General features: G+C 46.9%; 1 protein-coding gene across 2 annotated transcripts in view; it reads right to left on the reverse strand.

The window, feature by feature from the left end:
• Positions 1-19767, reverse strand: part of slc1a6 (solute carrier family 1 member 6) — a 268210-nt gene that overhangs the window by 152597 nt on the left and 95846 nt on the right. For both annotated transcript variants that reach the window (XM_072482585.1, XM_072482586.1), the window contains 3 exons: positions 8545-8749; positions 7516-7558; positions 1855-2165 (listed from right to left, as the gene is read on the reverse strand). In XM_072482585.1, the coding sequence (XP_072338686.1) occupies positions 1855-2165; positions 7516-7558; positions 8545-8749 (559 nt within the window). The remainder of the gene's footprint in view (positions 1-1854; positions 2166-7515; positions 7559-8544; positions 8750-19767) is intronic.

A 19767-nucleotide genomic window follows, 5' to 3' on the forward strand; every position in this document is an offset into this window, starting at 1 on the left:
CTCCAGTTCTCCCACTACTGCCCTGAGCAGGTTGAGCTGTTGAGCATCTGATATGAAAAAGGGACAATTGTTTGCTTGTGGTGAAGTCAAAAAAGTTCACGATTACATCTCCCGCAGCTCGTTAGGGCAGAACGGTGTGAGGGATGAGGGAGAAGTGGGATGTGTGAGGGAGGATTATCTTCAGTGGAGTCAGCTCCCACTGCGGCCAAAGCCTGGGAAATAGCCCTTCCAGTAATGGCCAGCACAGTCTCTTCTCTGAGGCGTGGAAGGTGCAGGTGCGCCTGTGCCTCTCTGATTAGGTCCTGCTGCCTCTAGAGCACTATCCTCTTCTGTAAGAGGAAGGGAATGGTGTCAATGAGTGTCATGCGACCTGGATGATATGGCTGTCATGGCTGAGTCAGTGTTAGGCTTGAAACTGCGATAAATGGGGGCAGCACGGTGGCGCAGTGGTTAGCACTGGGACTACGGTGCTGAGGACCCGGGTTCGAATCCTGGCCCTGGATCACTGTCCGTGTGGAGTTTGCACATTCTCCCCGTGTCTGCGTGAGTTTCGCCCCCACAATCCAAAGATGTGCAGGGTAGGTGGATTGGCCACGCTAAGTTGCCCCTTAATTGGAAAAAAATAATTGGGTACTCCTAATTTATTTTTAAAAAAGAAACTGCGATAAATGGGTGAGGATGAGGTGAACCATGCAGCGTTGGATAGGAGTCCTGATTGATGGACATGATAGTGATTGAGTGTGCCGATTTGAATAGTAGCTGAGGCTGGAGGTGCAGTTGATAGAATATGGCATTTAGGGGCAGCACAGTGGCACAGTGGTTAGCACTGGGACTACGGCGCTGAGGACCCGGGTTCGAATCCCGGCCCTGGGTCACTGTCTGTGTGGAGTTTGCACATTCTCCCCGTGTCTGCGTGGGTTTCGCCCCCGCAACCCAAAGATGTGCAGGGTAGGTGGATTGGCCACACTAAATTGCCCCTTAATTGGAAAAAATAATTGGGTACTCTAAATTTATTTTTAAAAAAGAATATGGCATTTGAAGATGCATTCGCTGACCTTGGCCACTTTAGGTGAGGTCGTTAAGCTTCCCATGGCACGACATGAGAGGTCCTTTGGGCTGCCCATTGGAATGAACCTCTGCAGTTCCCTGTTCTCACTGCCTTTTCACTATGTGTCTGGAGAGCCTCCTTCCCTTTGAGACGACAGAACATCTTTCCCCTTCCATCTCCTCCACAAGGCATCCAAATACCTGGGAGCCTGTTTTCTCCCATGGTCAGCATTTCCCTCTCGTCAGATTCAGTTGTCGAACAATGCACAGCAACTGCTGCAGCCACAAATTTCCTTTAAGAAGTGCGGGCTAGCTTTAAGAATTCCAAGTTACTAACAATATTAGGTCTCCTGCTGAAGCATGAAGCCAATAGATAGCATGGGAAATTCTGGCAGAACACAGAAATCATTAAAATTAGTAGTCAGCATGTCGTGTGCATTCCACGCAACGGGCATGAGCTACTCCTGTGTCACCCTGTGTCACTTTCAGGCGCTAACCAATTCTGGTCCCCGAACACTAATTCTTTTTTGTTTTTGTTGTTATAAATTTAGAGTATAAATTTTAGTGTTTTTATAAATTTAGGGACAATTTAGTGTGGCCAACCCACCTACCCTGCAAATCTTTGGGTTGTGGGGGCGAAACCCACGCAAACACGGGGAGATTGTGCAAACTCCACATAGACAGTGACCCAGAGCCGGGAGCTAACCTGGGACCTCGGTGCCATGAGGCAGCAGGGCTAACCCACTGCACCACCATGTTGCCCTCCCGAACTCTAATTCTAAAACAAACTGCAATCTTAAAACGTACCAGATTATAATTGCAACCAATCTCATGATGGCTTCATTAAGGCAGTCAAAAAATTCCTTCAGCGCCCGGCCTTTCTGTTTCATGTTGCCGATTACAAGACCAAAAGCAATGGAGAAGACGACGAGACCCAGTGCATTCACTGCATTGGCTGAACCAGCAATCGGTATAACCTCCTCATCAAGCATCAACTCCTGCAATTTTTTGAAAGCTTCAGTTATGTTGTCCATCATGGATGGTTCCGTGCTGGTTGTAAGATTGATGGGTGACGACGTGGTTATCATGACTTTTCGTGTGTCATAATTTGTTTTGTACTGTAAGAGACAAAGGAACACGAGTGTTAACATGCACTGATTTACGCGTTTTTACATTTACCTCATTCTTTTTTAAAAATTCATTCCTGGGATGTGGGCGTCACTGTTGAGGAGAATGTTTGTGTAGATTTGGTTTCAGAGGGCTAAGTGTGCTCTCGTTAGTGGGCCAGCATTTATTGCCCAGCCTTGAGGGCACTTTAAGAGTCAACCACATGGCTGTGCATCTGGAGTCACATGTAGGCCAGACCAGGTAAGGGTGGCAGATTTCCTTCCCTAAAGGACATTAGTGAACCAGAGTGTGTTTCTTTTTTAAAACAATTGGCAATGGCTTCATGGTCATCATTGAACTTTTTAATTCCAGATTCTTTAAAATTAAATTCATATTTCACCATCTGCTGTGGTGGAATTCGAACCTGGGTGCCAGAGTATTAACCCTGAGTCTCTCGATTACTAGTCCAGAGACAATATCACATAGCTCACCATCTCCCCTATTCATACATTGTGACATGGGAAAGGAGTAGGCCATTCAGCCCCTCAAGTCTGTTCCACCATTCAATTAGATCTTGACTGATCTGTATCTTAACCCCATTTGCCCATCTTGACTCTGTAGCCCTAATGCTAGGCTAGCAAAACATAATTGGCATTATGCATCTTTGGAAATCAGCTTCAGGCATGGAAAAAGGGAGGTTTTATGGACTAATAAAACATATCTGGTGGCTGGGTTGTTGTAGAAGCCAGGTTCATCAACAAATGGATACAGATGATAAAGTGGGCTGAAACTAATCTTCCAAATCTTGTTGAACCAATTACTTTATCCTGCTTCCTCAGGAAGTTTCTAAAATCAACATTTTTCACTGACGGTTAGACCTCCTGAGATTATGACAAGATACTTCTGTCCAGATTCAACAGACTGCTTGCCACACCCTTCCAAATTTTGCCTCACCACTGTCACCCACCCTGCTACCACTCTTTCTGGTTTTGTCTCTTCTGATGCCGTGTGCCAGTTCTTCCTCTGTTACAGCTTGCCTCGTCTTGCTGTTTGTACCTCAGGGAATGTATCCTGTTGAGGAGAATGTTTGTGTAGATTTGGTTTCAGAGGGCTAAGTATGTTCTAGTTAGTGTGCCACAGGCTGTTTCCGTAAACGAAATCTCGCCCATGTATTCCACCTGCGCACCTTCCATCTATACCGGGCACTTTGCAGTGATATCATTTTATCTTCCATGGTTCCTTCTGAGGGGAAGTTGATGACAATTTAAATATAGAAATGGCTAGCTGTGCTGAAGTTAAATAAAGGTTATTGGGTCTGGAACAAGTTTCTCTTGGAGTATTTGTGGAAATGCTAAGTCCTTTGGGTTTTAAGATTGTGCTTGTTGCACTCTAGTGGAATACGAATAGGAAATGAATTAGTATCATTCCAGTGACATCCTTAATGCAGCAACGTTACATGTTGTCTCTTGTGGCTCATTGAAAGGTCCCTGTGATGTGGATGTTGACAGTATTTGAAATAATTAAGAACTGCCACTATTAAAGTAGCAAAGATAGGCATTTAAGTTGAATGCATTAAGTTCCTATATGTTAGTTCTCCATGGTGTAATTTCAAGGCGAGGATCATTTTGCTCTTTTTTCAATTAGTGGAAGACTCACAATTACATTAACACTAGTGGCAGGCATGGTATTATTTTACTTGTTTAGCATTACTCTTAATACACCAGTCTATGGTTACTTACAATAACTGTGCTACAATGATCAGAACTAGCCCTACTGCAGCAACTTGACTGTTTATAGAATCCCTACAGTGCAGAAGGTGGCCATTTGACCCATCGAGTCTGCACCAGCCCTCCGAAAGTGCACCCAGGCCCAGTCCGCTGCCCTAACCCCGTAACCCCACTAACCTGCACATCTCTGTACTGTACTTTAATGTCACAGCAGACTTTCAGAAGTGTAAAAGAGGGATTTAACATCTGTAAGGGTCATTCCTATTTGTTCCTCTTCATTCCCTGTTTATTCTTAGTTTGCTGTTGCACTTTTGATTCATGGATTATTAATCAAATAATCAGGCAGTGGCCTGTGCCTTTAATTCAAGCTTAGGATTTCAGCAGCAGGGGAGATCAGCGATGACTCGATTTGATTGATTTGGATAATGGGTAATGAATTGGCCAAAAGGGCTGTGCTCTGCCTGGTAACAGGTGGTGATTGGTTCTGATCTCACTGATGTGATTTTAGAGTCCCAAGGCTTGTGTTTGGTTCCAGTTTGAGCTAACAGGCCTGAGAAAAGATTGCTTTCCTCTCCCCTCTCTGTTTTCTCCAGAAAGCTGTTGAAGCGGTGAATACTGCATTCCTGAAACCACAGAAAATCTGACTGAATCGATCTACAGCAGGGTTTTTCAAAGTCAGGGTCGCGACCCGCAATTGGGTCGCGGGCGGGTAACAGCAGGGACGTGGAACTATCGGGCACGCCGTTCCTGCAGTGGTTCCGATCGCGGGAGGAGAGCCCATCTTTTAGTTTGAGAATGACGGCCGAATTGGAAAATCCGGCAGAGAGTCAGCAATGGTTGGTGGTCAGTGGCATGGAGAGAGAAACATAAATGTCCGTGGCTCGGAGCTCACCCCCCGTTTATGTGGAGATGTCTGAGTGTCGGCTGGTGTCCGGGAGGTTTTGTGCCCGGCGCTTGGGGTGAGTGAGACTCGTTGCTTAAGGGATAGATGAGGCTGCTCCATCCCCATAGGCAGGAGCTAGATCTCCCCCTTTTGAGTATTTTGAGACGATTCCCGGTGCACCTGCACCCGAGGCTCGGTGTGCTGCTCCCCCACGCTCCCCCCGGCGCAGCTCCACTCGGTGATTTATCCGGGGAAACTAGGCTTGTGCGGGCCCAATAGTAGATCTGCTGAGACAGACCCTGGTGACTGAGCCCCTCACCCCCAGTTTGGGATGAGACCAGCTCCTGGTTTGCGATTTGATTATAGGGGTTACTGGGCTGGGTTTTATTTTGGGGGGGGGTTGAATTCGGGGACTGTATTTGGTAAAGCCCTGGGCCACACTAAGTGCCGGGCTCAGAAATTACAGTCAACATGGTTATTCTCAGGCGTTGTGTTCATGACCTTTTACATTTTATTTTAGTATCCGAGGTTGCATTTTGAAAATAATTCCCTGTCTCCACTGAGAAAGACTCCGTGTGATATAAACCGAACTTTGGGGACATGGGGCGTCATTCTCCGACCCCCCGCCGGGTCGGAGAATGGCCGTTGGCCGCCGTGAATCCCGCCCCCCTGGAAGTCTCCGGTACCGGAGATTGGGCGGGGACGGGAATCGGGCCGCGCCAGTTGGCGGGACCCCCCCCGCTCAATTCTCCGGCCCGGATGGGCCGAAGTCCCGCCCAGAAATTGCCTGTCCCGCCGGCGTAAATCAAAGCTGGTATTTACCGGCGGGACCAGGCGGCGTGGGCGGGCTCCGGGGTCCTGGGGGGGGGCACGGGGCGATCTGACCCCGGGGGGTGCCCCCACGGTGGCCTGGCTCGCGATCGGGGCCCACCAATCCGCGGGCGGGCTTGTGCCGTGGGGGCACTCTTTCCCTCCGCCTCCACCACGGCCTCCACCATGGCGGAGGCGGAAGAGACTCTCCCCACTGCGCATGCGCGGGAAAATGTCGGCGGCCGCTGACGCTCCCGCGCATGCACCGCATTTCCGCGCCAGCTGGCGGGGCACCAAACGCCATTTCCGCCAGCTGGCGGGGCAACAAACGCCATTTCCGCCAGCTGGCGGGGCGGAAATCCCTCCAGCGCCGGCCTAGCCCCTCAATGTTGGGGCTCGGCCCCTAAAGATGCGGAGCATTCCGCACCTTTGGGCCGGCGCGATGCCCATCTGATTGGCGCCGTTTTTGGCGCCAGTCGGCGGACATCGCGCCGTTGGGGGAGAATTTCGCCCTCTGTTTCTGAGAATAATGGCATGATTCTCCCAAAACATTTCGAAGTTAATTTGTGGTGGGTTTTTTCAGGGAGTTTCCAGTCTTTCCCCACCGCTATTCAATGACACTTAGTCACTATTTTGGGCTAAGGGAGGGCTGGTTTAGCCCACACTTGGATTTTTTTTTAGCACTGGGGAGCTGACCTCAGAGATCGTGCCGCCATTTTGAAAGGGAGCCCCGATCTCTAAGTGAGCTTGTGGGTCCCCACACCCCCCCCACCCATGGGCAATGTCACCCCCCTCCCCCACACATGGACATTACCCCACATTCCCCAAGTGAGGACATCTCACTATGGGGTCCCTGGGGGTCCGCCCTCTTCAGGCCCCCCTAAGCCCCCTTACAGCACCTCCTCCATTCTAGGACCCCTACCCAAACTCCCAGAGGCCCTACCTACCTGTCCTGCACTCCCCCACCCTTCAAACAGATTGTGCTAGAGAGTGCCCATACAGCTGATGGGTCAGCTGGGGCCTGAGGACACCTAGGGGGGGTGGCCTGGGGGGGACACTATATAACCCGTGGTCCTAAGTTCACAGTGGTGTGTCAGCAGTGTGTGCAGCTGCATGGCTGCCTTTCCAGCTGCGGCAATGGTGTTCCATGTTCGTCCACCCCGACCCTACAGCCCACCTCCTTGCCACCCCCCGCTACTCCCCTGGCCCTGGCAGAAACCCACCGGCCAGCGGCACAACTGTCAGCAAACTATGGCGGTGTTGGACACATTGCGTACCCCCTTTATGGAGTGCATGGAAGAGATGAAACATCTGTTGAAAGGTCAATGACATGAAATATTAAATCTGTTACTTTCTCTCCAGATGTTGCCTGACCTGCTGAATGCTTTCTGTATTTTCTGTTTTTTTATGTCAGATTTCCAGCATCTATTTTGCTTTTCTTTCTAGACGTTTTCTATTGGTTATTTTATGGTGGAATAAATACACTGGGCTCCGGACTCCAATTGCCAGCTGAAGTGCAGACTCCAATTGCCAGCTGAAGTGCAGTGGTATGAATCACAAACCTGCCTAAATCAGTAGATCTGTAGGCAACAAAATTGGGGTTGTGCTCTGATTGAGGTAGCTGGCCTTAAGACTGTTCAATAAAAGATAAATCTTCCTTAAAACATCATCACCCCATGAAGACAGCAGAGGATTTTATTTGACTGTAATTGATTTTTTTGTGGGATTGATTACCAGTGGTTGGAAGATTTTGGAGGTCTGTGGGAGTAACATTGACTCTTAGCTTGAGTTCCTTTAAGGCCTGAAAGCATATGTTGGACTGAACAGCCAAGAAAGAATAGGACCTCAGCCCAGCTCCCAGGCATTTTCCCCATCCTTTCAAAGGATTATTAGTCATTTAACACAGGTTTAAGATTGAGGCTATGTTTAATAACTGCTTACCTGTTTGAAACAAGCCTCAACTAGATTGGGTGGGAACATATTCCTGTAGAACATAAAGGGGGAGAATTAGTACTGAGACAATAGTTTAGCATTTGTATCTTGATCTCTGTTGTGGTGCGTCTGTTGTTGCCCGATACTTAAGATTAAGAAAATGATGACAGTGCAAAGTAAGAAAAAGCTGCCTTGGACAATTATGTAAAAGAAATTTAGAGCTAGCATTAAGCAAGTCCTAGTCAAAAGATTGTAAGTGACATTTGAGCCAATAATTAGGGCATGATGACCAATAATGGTTGAGACTGATAAACTTCTCCTGGACTGGAATGCTCTGAAAGTTCAGGAACTTTACCTGGTGCCTACAGTGCAAAATGGGATTTCACTGCATTATTCCTGCCATTACTTTTGCCAAGGTGATCAATGAGACAAAGTCGACTTTTTAAAGAATTCATTTACGGGATATGGGTGTTGCTGGTTAGGCCAGCATATATTGCCCATCCCTAGTTGCCCTTCAGATTGAGGTGAGCGGCCTTAAGACTTGTTGGCTGTTCCGTTAATGTGTTGTCTCTCAAACAACCAAATATCTGCTCTGGATCAATTGCTGTTTGGATATATAATTGCAGGGTCCAGTTATCGCTTTTGTACAAGTGCGTTTCCTTTATGTAAGAATAAGAAAAATGGCAAAAAAAAGACGTGCATTTATGTGAAAGAAATACATTACTATTTGTTTGTACAGAGCAGAGCTGGTGTTTTTTTTTAAGAGGAACCTCCAATTACTACCTGACAATGGACAGGGATTGAGTGGAAGAAGGACTTGGCCCCTCCCTTGTTGGAGTTTCTCAAAGAACCCAAGAGGTGGCACAGACCTGACAGAATTAGGTTCAGCCCAAATTCATATTCATAGGAACAAAAGAACAGGACTCTGTTCTGCAATTCAAAGCCAGCTCCTTGAAATAAAAGGCCACCTAATCCACTGCTTGGAGACATGTCTGATTACTGCACAACCAGATACCTTTCAGTTAGAGATTCACTGACCTGATTAGATCCATGAAAGCATCAGCGGCCTGCACCTGCTCAATCTTTCCCTCCCGATGTAGGTCAACTTTTGACCCTTTCCCAGGATGAATGATCATTACCATGACAATTCCAATGAACACAGCGATGACAGTGGTTACCATGTAGAAAACCACAGCTCGGATTCCCATCTTACCCGATGCTTTGCTATCCAGGGCTGCCATTCCTAATTGATACAAGATAAAGAAAACAATTCAGATGTAGAATTGTCTGGATTGCAGCAGCAGTGATTATAGAGCAGACACATTATTACTGGAAGTGCCTGATCACTATCACAAATAGGCTCACTATTAAAACAATCTGTTATGCAAGCTGTTTTTTATCATGCTGCCTCCCAAAACAACCTGTTCACAGGATTCATAGTCATTTATGGTATAAAAGGAGGCCATTCAGCCCATTGAGTCCATGCTGGCTCCCCTTGGGATAACCCAGTCAGGCCCACTCCCCCGCTCGATCCCAGTGGCCCTGTAAGTTTATTTCCTTCAATTACCAATCCAATCTCCTTTTGCAATCATTTATTGTTTGGGCTTCCATCAATCATGTGGGCAGCGAGTTCCAGGACATTACCACTTGTTGTGTAAAAACATTCATCTTCACTTTCCCTCTGCATCTCTTGCCTAAAATCCTAAATCTCTGCCCCACAGTCCTTTTACCATCAGCTATTGGGAAAAGTTTTTCCTTGTCCGCCTTATCTAATTATCTGTTATAATTTTGTAGGCCCCGATCAGATCTTCCCTCTATCTCCTTTGCTTCAAGGAAAACAACCCCAGCCTAACCTTGTAACTAAAACCTGCCTTGTCCCTGGAACATTCTGGTAAATCTCCTCTTGAACCCTCTCCCGGACATTCACATCTTTCCTGAAGAGTGATCACCAGAACCGGATGCAATACTCTAGTTGGGGGCCTAACAAGAAGCTTATTAAGGTTCAGCACAAGATCTCTGCTTTTGTACTCAATGGGTGGAATTTTGCCATTTGAGATTAGAAAACTGGCATGCAGCTCAGCTGGCGTGTTTAGCCACATTGTGCAGCACTCTGCAAATAAAAATGGAGGTGTGGTCCATGCCATCTCCTGGCGGGGCAGAGCCAGAAAAAGCCAGCAATATTGGGAATCCCGAGATGGGGGTGCTCTTTTTAAAGGCATCCCAATCTCGGATTTAAAAAAACAAGAACCCCACCCCTCTCCCACACACATGGAGACCCCTACACCTCCATGGACATGGGGAACCCCCTCCCACAGATAAGGCGAACCTCCCTCAATGGAGATCCCCAGAGGGGCCTCCCGGCACTGCCCCTTAGCAGTGCCCCTGCTACTACCTGGAAGTGCCAGAGGTTACAGCCCGGCCAAGTCCCTCTCCCCTGGGAGGGCTATACTTACCCGTGTGCCCCGGCGGGTTCCCTTTTTCCTTGTTCATGTTTTTTTTAAAGTTACAAACCTCGTCAACGTAAGGTTTGCTACTCCCACATAATCTACCCATAACATATGAACATGAGTGAATACCATACTTCTCTGTTTACAATCACACTTCCAACATTATCTGGTTACAACTGCATTGCATTCTAACACAATCTGGTATTATGAAATAACTGGCACAAACCGTACTCAACAGGTATGTTTCTGCAACCCCGCACTTCCAAAAGCTAATGTTGTCACCTCAGGCATGGATACTCAACAGAGGCCACCTTACTGTAATTCATCTAAATTTTCAAAGCAAGTGATTTTCCTACACCATTGATCTCTGGAGCTTCACAAAACATGTCTCCAACCAGTTATATAACTCCAGGGGATGGGGAAAGAACTATGCATACGTAAAAACATGACAATCACCTCTTTGTAAATGATGTATAAAACTGCAAAATTCCAATAAAAATATTTCAACATAATAAAAAAGGAAAGGGGTCAGGGCGGGTTTTTTCTAATGTTTGGTTTTTGTAAATTGTATTTGATCTGCATGGGTTTGTTTATTTTGCATTGTATAAAATGAAGAACTCTAATAAAAACATTTTTTTAAAAAGGAGTTGGGACTGATGATGTGGGCACCAATCTGATTAACACTGGTCATCCAGCCAACTGCCAACTGCCCCCACCCCACTCCCCCAAGGAGTCTGAGTTGCTGTGCCAACATATATTCGCGTGGGCAGCACGGTAGCATTGTGGATAGCACAAATGCTTCACAGCTCCAGGATCCCAGGTTCGATTCCGGCTTGGGTCACTGTCTGTGCGGAGTCTGCACATCCTCCCCGTGTGTGCGTGGGTTTCCTCCGGGTGCTCCGGTTTCCTCCCACAGTCCAAAGATGTGCGGGTTAGGTGGATTGGCTATATTAAATTGCCCATAGTATCCAAAATTGTTGGGTGGGGTTACTGGGTTATGGGGATAGGGTGGAGGTGTGGACCTTGGGTGGGGTGCTCTTTCCAAGAGCTGGTGCAGACTCGATGGGCCGAATGGCCTCCTTCTGCACTGTAAATTCTATGATTCTATGATATTGTAGACTGGAGCTACGGATAGTAGAGGCTCCAATTTCTTTCCATCACACGGTTGACCAGGACTTTCTCCCCTTCTTACCGCCAGCTATCAGCATATGTTGGGAAGATTTGCAAGTTGATTTTCAACCTGATTGGCTGCACTATAAATGCGTCTTTCCTGGCCATCAAGTCCCAGGGTGGAACTTGAACTTGGAGCTTCTGCTCAGAGACAGGGACACTAACCACTGGGGCACAGGACCCCCTCGCGAACAGACCCAGGTCTTAATTAGGTTTCTCGGCCTGTCGACACCGCCAAAGATGGCACTTTCCCTCCACTCTAGGAGGTTATTGATAACATTAACATAGAATTTACAGTGCAGAAGGAGGCCATTCGGCCCATCGAGTCTGCACCGGCTCTTGGAAAGAGCACCCTACCCAAGGTCAACACCTCCACTCTATCCCAATAACCCCACCCAACACTAAGGGCAATTTTGGACACTAAGGGCAATTTATCATGGCCAATCCACCTAACCTGCACATCTTTGGACTGTGGGAGGAAACCGGAGCACCCGGAGGAAACCCACGCACACACGGGGAGGATGTGCAGACTCCGCACAGACAGTGACCCAAGCCGGAATCGAACCTGGGACCCTGGAGCTGTGAAGCAATTGTGCTATCCACAATGCTACTGTGCTGCCCAACCAGGTGTACCAGCTGTGTCCTGAAGTTATACAACTCACTTTAGCAGGGAGCACAGATTTATCTATCAAAGTAAAAATGACAACGACAACTTGTATTTATGTAGCACTTTTAACATGGGAAAACATTCAAAGGCACTTCACAGCAGGGTTATCAAACAAAATTTGAGACCTCACCACTGCCTTGATTTTCTTTGCCACTGAGTCTTTGCAAGTAGCCTCAGGTGTTCTCTGTCAAATTTGTCGGGGCACAGCTCACTATTCTAAAAGTCATTAATACTTCTCGATGAATTAACCTTCTCACTGAAGCACAGACATTCCAATTCTATGTACTCACAGGACACCCAATGGTGCAGCGAATGATTGATTGAACACATGTCGCCTTGAAAGCTTTAAATGAAAACCTTCCTCATTTCTGGACCCGGCTGATTGTCATTTGCTGAGCAGCAGACCAGCGAGAAACCAAGGATTGATTAGCATTTAAGGGTTGTGGCATGTAAGCCAGACATGGGCCTGCATTTCCTCAGTGGATGCACATGCCACTGGTCGGTTATTCAGGGGGCCTTCCTGGACAGGCGCCCCACTTATGCCATTATTGGTACAAGTGCTCACCCTATTACTCAAAACTCCAGTCCTAGTATTTGAGTTGGGACCAGGGCAAAGACACTTGGGCAGCCAGAGGTCCTGCCTTGTTGCAGTTGTAACGATAGAGCCTGAAATTTCTATCCTGTTGGATGTTGACATTACTAAGACACCCAAAGGTGAATTTTCACTTTGCTGCTGGGCAGTGAATGTCCGTTAGGGGTCCACTGTTGATACCGTACACAATTATTTCCATTGAAATTATAAAGCGAAAATCCATCGCCTAGGTTTTTCTTTCAATTCTATCTTTAATGACTTCAGCACTTTTCATGTGCTGCCCATTTTGCCTTCTTATATACAGCCCTGTACACAGCTTATTCAATTTAATCAGTCATTGTCCTACCACTTATACATTTTATCTAACACATTATGGAATTTCCAAATTGCCTCCCCTGATTCCACCAAACCTCTTAGTTTGATTTCTCCTGAAAACATAACCAATTTGTCTTGCGTTTCTGAATCCAAGGCGGTAAAGGAAATTAGAATCAGTAATATTTCCATCGTGAAGCCCTGGGCATCCACTGAGTACTCCCCCCACCCTTAACTTCCATAATGAGTACTCTTTGTTTTCCATCTTCCAGCCAAGTTATTATTCATTCCCAACACGTTAACTCTCATCTACAAAGCGTAATAACAGTCATTTGGGCAGTAACACTGTCATGTATAAACTGTAATAATGACAGCTTTTTGGAGTGTAAGACTGACATTCATATTTTCTAATAATGACAAATACATTGGGTGCTTGGAGCTGGATTTTCCGATCCAGCCGGGGTCCCTGCTCAAAACGGGTCAAGGCCAGACCCCATTCTGACAGCATCGGATTTTTGTGGGTCAGATTGATTCTGGTAACGAGGGCATGCTACCAGCTCTTTTAGCACTGTCTACTGGGGGGAGGCATGGGAAATCCGGTGCTTTTGAAGCATTTAAGGAATCAGTTTATCTAACAGCTGGGAGCATGGACTTTGAATAGCGAAAAGGGCAACGTGGTGGAGGATGCTGCATCAGAACACAGAGCTTCAAGTTTACAAACTGTTCCAGGGGAAATAAATTGTTCCAAGTAAGAGATGGGAAGGATAAAACATTTGAGGCTGAGGGGTGGAAGCCAATAATATGAAGCATCAGACACAGAAGAAGGAAGTAGCTTGGTATTCAATGCCACCACCACATAGTAACTTTGTTTTAAGAAATCTAATGATCTGACCAGGGTAAGTAAGGTACAAGGAGGCAATCAGACCTTGTGACAATGTAAGTTAAGAAGCACATATTCCATTTCGATCCACCTTTCCCTCAATGTATGAACACCATTCTGCAACGTATCAGGAATATGCAAAAGATGCCATTTACATAACTGTGTAGTCGATGCTTTTCAGCATTAATTAACTCCATGAAGGAAAACTTATAGAAACCCGAGTTGCATGCCTTACAATGGAACATAGGAGGCCTTCCCACTGTGCATTTTATCTATAAAGGGGAAAGTATCCCATAATGTAAGTGTCCTAGAAAACAGCGACAGGTTTCAGACACCTTGGCCAGGATTCTCCTTTCCGGGGACTAAGTCCCCACACCGGTGGGAAAACCGGCGCCAATGGCTCTGGCGTCAATGAGCCCCCAAGGTGAGGAATTCTCCACTTACTTCCACTTTCTCGGGTGCTAGATGGACGCCGGAGGGGTTGGCGCCGCTCCAGCCGGCGGCGAAGGGACGCGCGAGTTTGCACATGCGCCAAAACACGCCGGCGCTTTGGCGCATGCGCAAACTCTCACGTCCCTTCGCCGCCGGCTGGAGCGCCGCCAAAGCGCCGGCGTGTTTTGGCGCAGGTTCGCTTCTCCGCGCTGGCCATGGCGGAGCCCGACTCAATTCATTTGTGCAGGGTGGCACAGTGGCACAGCTGCCTATGGCACTAAGGACCTGGGTTTGACCCAGCCCAGGGCCACTTTCTGTGTGGAGTTTGCACCTTCTCCCTGTGTCTGCGTGGGTCTCACCCCCACTACCCAAAGACGTGCAGGGTAGGTGGATTGGAGGCGCTAAATTGCCCCCTAATTGGAAAAAAATTAATTGGGCACTCTAAATTTATTTTAAAAATAGGAAAAAAATCATTTGTGCAAATCACCAAAGTAAAATCTTCCATGAACTAGTTTCATCAACCAATGTTTTATGAGCTATTTTTCCTAGCATTAGAACATCTAATTGTTTTATTAATGCAACTGAAAATGGAAAATCAGCATTTTTAATAAATGTCCAGCTCACCAGCTGTGAGTAACCCGATTTTAAAGAACTAAATGGTTTTAAGTAATCAAATTACTGATAGTTTCATTGGTGTACAGTACTCAGTTTCTCAGTAAATGAAATATTTTTTAATATTTAGAAGATTTTAAGAGGTGTCTTTTGTGCCTTTATTAGAAAGGTAAATTTTAAGAGCCTCCTTGAAGAGCCAGAAATTAGCACAATTAATAGAAACTTGCCCTGGTGATTAATTCCAACTTCCAGTGAATGATTTTTAAACCAATAAAACATTGCAGAAATTTGATTTGTGTTGAATGAAACTTACACAAGAAATTCCTTGATCTTTTGTTCTGGTTTGGCTGATAATTTTGCTGTATACCAGATAATTACGCTTCATGCCATATCAACTTTGAAACAAGTGGGGGTCAGGTTTTGTCTCCATTGGATACCAGATAGATAGTGTCTGGCGTCTGCTCCTCCTGCCTGATGTGGGAGACAGGCCAATTTGGGGAACATAAGCCAGGAGTCTCCATTCTGGAGCCTAAGCACTCCCTCCAGTGGAGAATCCGGGACTGGTCTCCGCTGGCAATGGAAGCGGGACCCAGGTGCGAGTCTCTCTCTTTAACCATTCAAGTATATACATGGTGGAGAGCTTGCTGGATTCTGTCCGAATCCTGGTATCGGACCGCCATTTTTTTAAATAAATGTTTTTATTGGGTTTTTGAACAAAGTATATTTCCCATTATGTACACAGTATAAGAAATATATATATACATATATAGAAGAGAAAGGCACTCCCAAACATATCAAAAAAAAGGTAATAATAAAAAATAAAATAAAAAATAAATTAGAATAACTGGTAGGTTATTGTGCACCAGCTCAACAACAGCAACTCTGTACAACTGGCAAAATTATTTACAACACATAAGTAGGTGACTGTTTGTGGGGGGAGAGGGAGGAGGGGTGGAGACTGGGGAGGTAAATATACATTTGGGTGCCGGAGAAATAACTACAGTGGGCAATACTCGAATGGGTTTGGTGTTGGTGTTGTCACTTGCTTCTCCCGGACGGATCTCGCTGCCGTTGTCGTCACACGCTCACCTCCGCTTCAGCCGTTCCTCCCGTCTTTCGCCTGTATTCTCTGTTCCTGGAGATGCCAAGTTTGTTATCGTATCCCATGCCTTCCTTCCGGCTGTCATTTCACTGTCTCCCCCCCCACCTGGTTCTCCTCTCTTGTTCCCTGTCCCTTCCCTCTCGCTCCCCCCCCCCTCCCCCCCTCCTGTGGTTTGCCTTTCTTTCCTCTTAGGTTTAGCTGTCCCCCCACCTCTCCCGGTCTATCCCTCCCTCTCATGCTTTGGCTACTTTCCCCCGATTCTTGGCTACCCAGCTATGCTTCTGCTTGTTTTTTGGCTACAAAGAGATCCCGGAACAATTGGGTGAATGGCTCCCACGTTCTGTGGAAGCCGTCGTCTGACCCTCGGATGGCGAATTTGATTTTCTCCATTTGGAGAGATTCCGAGAGGTCGGACAGCCAGTCTGCAGCTTTGGGTGGTGCTGCTGACTGCCAGCTGAACAGATTCTATGGCGGGCGATCTGGGAGGCAAAGGCAAGGGCGTCCGCCCTCCTCCCCAGGAATAGATGTGGCTGGTCTGAAACCCCGAAGACCGCCACTTTTGGGCATGGTTCCACCCTCATCCCCACCACTTTGGACATTGCCTCGAAGAAGGCTGTCCAGTACCCCGCAAGTCTGGGGCAAGACCAGAACAGGTGGGCGTGGTTGGCCGGGCCTCCTTGGCACCCTTCACATCTATCCTCCACCTCTGGGAAGAACCTACTCATACGGGTTCTTGTTAAGTGGGCTCCATGTACCACTTTTAGTTGCGTCAGGCTGAGCTTTGCGTCGGACCGCCATTTTGAGTGGTCGGCCCAACTCAAGGTCCAGCGGAAGGCCCCTCTTCCCCCCCCAGAATCTAATGCTGCCCCCCCCCCCCCCCCCCCACACACACACACTGACAAGGAAGGACATCCCCCTCACATTGATCACATCTTATAGGAGATAAATGTTTTTATAGATAACACACAAGTCCGCTGTGACTCAGTAGATGGCACTCTTACCTCTGACTCAGGGGATTGTGGGTTCAAATGCCAACTAAGGACACAAACCAAGGCTGGCATTCCAGTGCAGTACTGTGTGAGTGCAGCATTGTCTGAAGCGCGGGACACGTTTACGACCCATGGCACTAAGTTCAAAGTGGGCTGTTAGCGGTGTGCGCAGCTGCATGGCTGCCTTGCCGGCTGCGGCAATGGTGTTCCCTGCCCATCCACCTCAACCCCACAGCCCACCTCCTGTCCGCCTCCCGCTACACCCCCTGGCCCTGGCAGAAGCCCCGCGGTCAGCGGAACAACTGTCAGCAAACTATGGTGATGTTGGACACTTTCCGCACCCCCTCTCTCTGAGCAGCTGCCACAATGCCAGTTTCACAAATTTTAAAAGCACAAGTGAACCACGTCGTCAGGAACTCGGCCCATCGGAGGTGGAGAATTGCGGAGGCCCCGGAGAATATCGGGTCGGGCCGCTAATGAAATGCAAACGGTGTCTACTGTATGTGTGTTCTGGAACGCATTGACACCGCTGTCGCGGTGCTGGAGCATTGCAATTTGGCATCAAATCGGCGCCTGCTGCGATTTTGGCGTCGGAACCGATTCTTCGCCCAATTGCCTTTCCTGATTTCAACGTCGGCTGACAGAGAATCCTGCCCGCTTTCTTTCAAACACAATGTTAAACCAAGGCCATGTGTCCCCTCAGGTGAGTGTAAAAGATCCTGTGATACTATTTCAATCAAAAGCAGAGCAGCCCTCTTGGTCAATATTTATCCCTCAAGTACCATCTCATTAACAGATTAGCTGTTCATGATCACGATTACTGTTTATGGGAACTTGATGTGTTTTCTACATAAAGCACTTTTCAACAGTTTTCACTCATAAAGCACTTTAGTGGTGTTCAAAGGTGCTCTATAGATGCAAGTCTTCCTTTTTATGTGATCTCCTGGACTGGTTTTAGTCACCATTGGAGAGGCAATGTCCAGGATGTATCTATTTTTTGTTATTGCCCTGGCTTTTTCCTCCTGATTTTTTAGTCCCTCACATGCTGTGGGGGTGGTTACAGGGAGGGAGGCAGGAATACCCTGGCCTCTCTAGAGTGGAGCTGGGGTGATGGGTCACTGCTTTTTTTCTGCTCATCAATTTTATGTGCTCGTGTGTTTCAAGCAGCAAGCCTGAAATCAATACTTGCATGCTTTTGTGAGTGAGAAAGAGCGACGTTGGGCGATTCACACAGCAGAGCTGAGCAAAGACACACATAAATGAACGAACGACACAGGAACGAGTTCACTGGAGGGCAGACACATGCTCTATTACTGCGGAAGAAACTACAGTGACACAGAATTCAGGAACCCGACCTGTAAACTAAAGAGACTTCCTGTGGACTAGCAACTGCTGAATACAATGGACTGTCTGCTATCTGTGCCAAAAGCTGATTTCTCAGACAACCTGGTGTCCTTGCTACAACAGATGCCCCTGACAATGTTCTTCCCTCTACCATTGAAATCACTCAACACACTTGCCCTTTTTCTCCTCCTGTTTGGAGCGCCTCTGTTCCTTTATGTACCTGACCATCCCTCCGATTGGCAATAAACCAGCCACAAGGAGAAAAACTTTGGGGCATGCGCTTTGCTGATGAAATAAGGACCACCTAGCAGTACCAGGTACTGCTGGAGAGAGGTCCACCCTGCCGCTAACCTGGCAATCCGAGAGACACTGAACCAAAAACTACTACTGTGACCCTTTCAGGTTTCCTGCCTTCGCACTAGAAGTGGCTGCCTGTGGACAGCTTTTAATGACAGCAAATCAGTGAGTGACAGAGCACTGTGCACTCCTGATGGTACATCCGCAGACACAGAAAATTCAGTACCAGTACTCTCAACTATAATGTGTAATGATGTGTAAAGATCTGGTTTAGCACACTGGGCTAAATAGCTGGCTTGTAATGCAGAACAAGGCGGCAGCGCGGGTTCAATTCCCGTACCGGCATTGCCGAACAGGCGCTGGAATGTGGCGACGAGGGGCTTTTCACAGTAACTTCATTGAAGCCTACGTGTGACAATAAGCGATTATTATTATTAATAATGATGACTAGTACGTAATCATATAAGGTAATCCGACATAAGCAGCTTGCCTGTCTTAAGAGCTTGGCATTGGGCAGAAGTAGCAATATTAAGGCAAGATAAATCCAAAGCTGATCTGGTCTACAAACATTCTGTGTGCTGTCCAAAAGGGTTAAGATAAAAGATTTCCTCATGGTTGAAAGACAGAAGCATCATCGAACCAGCAGCCATCCAACCATTCGGCATATCACAGCCATATGTGATTCAAATTAAACCTGATTCTTATGAATGAAATATTTATCAGTCCAGCACTGATTAGAGTAATTGTTCCTGACTGTCTGAATATTAATTATCTTTTGGAACAAAGAATCCCGCACATCTGATTGGGGACAGGCAATGTTTGAGGCTGCGAACAGCTCGCCCACAAAAGACTGATTGTTTCATGAGGTTCTGGGTCCCTGCCAGGAAAACAACTCCACGCTGCTGTGTTCTTCAGCAAACATTCCCAGGGGATGGTAAGAAGAGAATTGGCTTGCAGCCCAGCCACTTTGACCACTCTCTGTTGCTGAGCAAAAGCACCATTGAAATGTACTGGTACTCCTCAAGAAAAGGAAAGAAAGACAGAGAGAGAGAGAGAACAAAAGGAAGAGAGAGAGGAGAGCGAGCAGAGGGAGAAAGATTTGTATTTCAACTAGCAAATCTGTAAACTTAAATATGAACGGCAAGAAGCCAAAGAAATAAAGATTGGTTCAGCTTTTGATCCCTGCTGATGGGTGATCAAGATGTTATTATTGAGATGGAGGATCAATTGAGCTTAATATGTTGTCAAACTATGTCCACATCGAACTGTTGAGGACTCAAAAAACTGTGCTAGTGAATGATAAAGGAATAGTTGGATGAAAGTTTGAAATGACTTAACGTATCAATTCCCACACATTTCATTAGTCTACTTCTAACTAATGGCGTAATTGCAAGGTATTCATTAACTACATCAGCTG

This window comes from Scyliorhinus torazame, chromosome 18 (assembly GCF_047496885.1).
Source record: "Scyliorhinus torazame isolate Kashiwa2021f chromosome 18, sScyTor2.1, whole genome shotgun sequence".
In the NCBI taxonomy this organism is placed as follows: domain Eukaryota; kingdom Metazoa; phylum Chordata; class Chondrichthyes; order Carcharhiniformes; family Scyliorhinidae; genus Scyliorhinus; species Scyliorhinus torazame.